The 4583-nt window shown below is 42.5% G+C and overlaps 1 protein-coding gene across 1 annotated transcript; it reads right to left on the reverse strand.

The window, feature by feature from the left end:
- Window positions 1–252: 252 nt before the first annotated feature.
- Window positions 253–1793, reverse strand: LOC142956378 (neuropeptide FF receptor 2-like). The gene is made up of 3 exons (XM_076097976.1): window positions 1472–1793; window positions 1230–1329; window positions 253–1144 (listed from the first exon to the last, which is right to left on the reverse strand). Exons 1-3 carry the CDS (start codon window positions 1791–1793, stop codon window positions 253–255), a joined length of 1314 nt encoding a protein of 437 aa, XP_075954091.1.
- Between the last annotated feature and the right edge of the window lie 2790 nt (window positions 1794–4583).

Below are 4583 nucleotides of genomic sequence, written 5' to 3' on the forward strand. Positions count from 1 at the left end.
GGCTTTTTAACTCTCTTTGATAATCTCGTTCTTTGCTTTATACACCATACTAAACATTCACAATATCTTATGAAAGATTCATGAAGACAAATGTTGCAGACCTTGCAAGTACATTGACTTCACAGATAGCCTGTACATGGAGTTCAATCATGTATGTCTGAGTCTTTTCACTGTCCTTGAAATGCAATACATGATTCTCCAGGAGCCTCAGATCATTTGAAAGTGTCCATGCGCTGTACAGTTTCAGTGTGTCTAAACATGGGACACCTTTTCCAGATCCTCCAGGATCAGGTCCTGCTCTATGATATGACTTCTAGTAGCCAGGCTCCCTTCTTCCTTCAATGAACACTTCCCATTCCCCACTAACACTGACCTGACTCCTGAGCTCTGTCGACTGAGGACAGCAGGCTGGACTGGGAGCACAGCGTTCCCTCGGATCCGAAATGAAAAGGTCCTCTGGCGCCTAATGCCCTCAGAGCACAGCTGGAATTTGAAAGCGGCCTGAAAGCCTCTGCGAAAGTTCTCATTGAAGAACCCATAGATGATGGGGTTGACGCTGCTGTTGAAGAAGGCCAACCAGTGAGCTAAGGGATACACATAGATGTTAATGACACGATACTGGTGCTCTGTCAGGCTGGCGTAGTCGCTCAACATCATCAGCGTCCACAAAGGAAGCCAGGACAAGATGAAGAGCAGAGCCACAATCAGCAGCATCATTATCACCCGATTCTTCTTCTTGGAAATCGATTGACGACCCTCTACGCAAGGTTTGTTGTTGCCACCGCCCTCCTCGGATATGCTTCCAGTACCCCTCGTCTGAGGAACTGCAGTCTTGAAGAGGGTGATGCCGATGCGGGCGTACATGATGACGATAAGGCTGAGAGGAGCGAGGTAGATGTTAGCAAAGAGGACAGTGGTGTAGATTTTACGCATCTCCTGATTGGGCCAATTTTCCCGGCACCAGTAGAACGGGCGGGTGTCGTTGCTGCCACTTACTATTCGCACCCTCTGTTCCTTTGTGACCTGCAGCATGACCCCGGAGGGACACATGATGGATACAGCGAGGACCCATATGATGACAATAATTAGCTTTGAGGTGGCGATGGTCAACTTCTGCTTGAAAGGGTAGACAATGCAGCGGAACCTGACATGAAGGGGATTGGAGGAAATGCATGAGGGAAAATAAGACGTTTGCACATAAAAGCCAGCAATGCTGTTACAGCCCTTACCTGTCAACAGCTATTGCCACCAGAGTGAACACAGATGCTGACACGGATATCCCTTGAACCATGCCGCTTAGCTTACACACTACGCTACCAAATGGCCATCCTGCAGAAAAGAGGAGACAGAAAAAGGGTAAAACCATAAAGAAAATCACACAATAAAAACGTGCCTGCTTGCATAGCCCAGCTTTGATTCAGGCATAATATTAAAGAGAAATCAAGTTGAACTACAACAAAAGAATCCTGACCTGTGATGATGTTGTCCACCAGTGTGGTTGGCATGCAAAAGATGCCAACCAGCAGATCACTGATGGCGAGGTTGAGAATGAACAGGTTGGTGACCGTGCGCATGTTCTTGCTGCGCAGCACGATGAAACAGACCACCCCGTTGCCCACCATGCACACCAGGAAGATGAGCAGGTAGGAGACGGTGAAGACTGCAGCCACAGAGGGCTTGTGGAGGTAGAAATCAACATAGGTGATGTTCTGGTGGGTCAAAGGGTTTTCCAGCCATCTCGAGGAATTGGAAGAGTTCAAGCCCCCCCAAGTGGTGTTGAGATTCTGGGCCATGGTGAGATCTGGATGTGAGAGAGACAGGCAGAGGTATTATACATGGAAAACCGTTTATGTGCTTGGCACATAGTGCATGCGTTTTGGGTTAAATATCCAATATCCATGAACTAAAATAAAGCTGAACACATTCCAGTTGGAGTGCATTCCTGCAGACCAGAAGAAGGAATCAATTGGTAATCACATAAAACAATATAGCCCATCCAGAAATCAATAGTCCAATTCTTGTGTTTTTTGTTTTTATTGTGGGTGGGTTGATTCAGTCAAGTGTATGCTCTCTCACACTCTCTAATAACAACATGCTGACCAAAATGACCAATCTGCTCTGAGAGCAGTGGGAGAGAGTGGCTGATAGCTTGCCAATTGGTTACATCAATCATCCGCATCCAGCAGTCTGGGATGGAATGAGGTTATTATTGACTCTACGAATTTTACACATCTTGATGGATTTGGTAAAACTTTCTGTCTAATGTCCTGCGCAAGATTAAGCTTGTGCCAGAAGGATGACTTGAATTCAATTCTTCAAGTTTGCTGTTCGATGTACTCACTTCATGCAGCTCAACACTGACTGTGCACCTAAAGTAGGCCATGGGTGATTAAGTGATGAATATTTCATTGATGTCATGGGATGAATCAATAATTACCGTTTGAATAAAATATCATAATACATTTTATTTGTGCACACCATAAGTAATTGCATCAGTCTATCGAAGTCTAATTTAATTGTCACACTTAATTGCGTATTTAAAAAAAATGTAACAGTATATATATATATATATAAAATAAATAAATATACTCTTTATATATATATATATATACTGTTACATTTGTTTTAATAGGTAATTAAGTAATAAAAACCTTAGAATTGTCTGACTGTGCCACTGTAAGATTGACGCCTCAACCTAGCAGTCTTCAAAAACGATAACGGAGAATATTTGATTATAGCTCATACAATCATATGCATTGTGCGGCTAATTATACTGTACCATGAGAACTGAATGTAATCATCTAAGTCTGGCAAAAACCTGGAATTCAAACTCTCAGAGAGATCAGAGTGTGTTCACCTGTTTATCAGCAGAGCTTTGGAGAAAATGATAGATTGTTCTCCTTGAAACACTTTGCTCTTGTAGCAATTTAATCGATGACTGACAAGATGTTGGAGCTTGATTCCATAAATACACCAAAAATGCATTCCTGGTTAACTAAGATTAAATTTGCTTATGAGATACAGAGAAATCATCTTAGTTACTTATGGTTATTTGACTTAATATGCTTTCAAAAGACACGTCTGGTGGGGGTTTCCTTCGGTCTTTACGACGCCTCAGTGACAACTGAAGGAAAAAGTTTTTTTATTTTTCTGACAGAAGTCTTTTTTTCTTTTAAATCAATATGTAGTCATAGAGTCTTAATATGGTCACAGTTAACTAACAACAGTAGATCATACAGTATCTGTGGGAAAACTTTCTGGGTAAATTATTTAGGTTAACAAAATAAATAATTTTACAATACACACTTATTTTCTTACCTTACGGGCATTGGTATCTGAGTCGTATTCCTTTCTTCCGTCTGGATGCTGTATCCAGAAATGATATTCATTCAGAGCATAAAGCTGCACACTCTCGTCTCCATGTGAGACCCTGTGCATCTGCTCAGTCCGCCTGCCAGCCAGAGCCTGCTCTAGCGCTTATAGATGACTGGGAGGAGCTGAGCGTCACAGAGGTGAGATGTGCTGGGCGGTGCAGGTGCTGGGAAATGTACATGCCCGGAGGAGTTGTGTGTATTTGAATGCGATAAATACAGTATTGCTGTCATATACAGTATATGCACTATACTGTATATGACAGCAATACTCCTTGTCATTGAGGGGCAGAGGTTGGACATCTGAAGAGACTCAGACTTCTTCTTTTGCATCCGGTAAATAACTGAGGTTGTTGAGGAATATCATTGCTCATCTCAGATCAACCTTCCAGTTGTCAAGCACCAAACCTCCTCAGTGCAGACGGATGATACTTGACTTGAGAAGAAATAGCTGGAAGGGAAGAAACAACAAGGCGACTCATGTGGTTGCCACACAAACGGTTCATTGCTCTGAGTGCTCTCAGAGAAAAAAGCCTTTAATCTAAATTGCTAAATTAGCACAAACACTGTGGGGATTGTCACCTTAGAGAGCAGTGAGGGGGAGGAAATACACTGTCAGCTACAGATTGTGGGAAGTTTGGTGGACTTTAGAAATAGAGCCTTCAGCGTGTCCTGAACTTTGTAATGGCTGCCCAATTAAATTATGATAGTTTGGTTGAAAGCAATACAAAAAAAAGTGTTTTTGTGTGTCAATTAAGTACAAGCAAAATCAATAGGAAGCTCTCTTCTCAACATTCTCCCAGTAACTTTCCCCATGCATATTTTAGGCTCGTGGTTGGTTTGATTAATTAGGCTTGAACATGAATAAGTAGAATTAATCACTGGCGGATTATGCGACAATGGGCCTCAGGGCACAGACATGCAAAATGCCCCACCACCTCTCCTACAGGAGCAAGACGAACAGACTTTAGAGTGGTCTGTCCTCTTTTTGTTGTCGTTTTGTGACTCCTTTGTAATCGTTCTGGTTTTTTTGTACTTCTTTTTTTAGTCATTTTTGTATCTCTTTGTTGTCGTTTTGTGTCACTTTGTAGTCATCAGGCTACAGCGATACTAAACAGGCCTAAGCGCCTACAGCTGCATCAGCAGCTCTCTGACGCTGTGCAAGCTAAATGCTAACATCAGCATTCTAACATCCTCAAAATGCTAACGTGC

This window comes from Anarhichas minor, unplaced genomic scaffold (genome assembly GCF_050575085.1).
Source record: "Anarhichas minor isolate MPS153535 unplaced genomic scaffold, ASM5057508v1 ptg000002l, whole genome shotgun sequence".
Lineage (NCBI taxonomy): Eukaryota > Metazoa > Chordata > Actinopteri > Perciformes > Anarhichadidae > Anarhichas > Anarhichas minor.

Bases quoted from the DNA above. Each gene is read 5' to 3' on its own strand.
- LOC142956378 (XM_076097976.1), bottom strand. From the start codon at position 1,793: ATGGCCCAGAATCTCAACACCACTTGGGGGGGCTTGAACTCTTCCAAT. The intron at 1,330-1,471 runs GTCAGGATTCTT...TCTTTTCTGCAG, and splicing joins GGTGGACAACATCATCACAG to GATGGCCATTTGGTAGCGTA. The intron at 1,145-1,229 runs GTAAGGGCTGTA...CCTTCATGTCAG, and splicing joins GTGGCAATAGCTGTTGACAG to GTTCCGCTGCATTGTCTACC.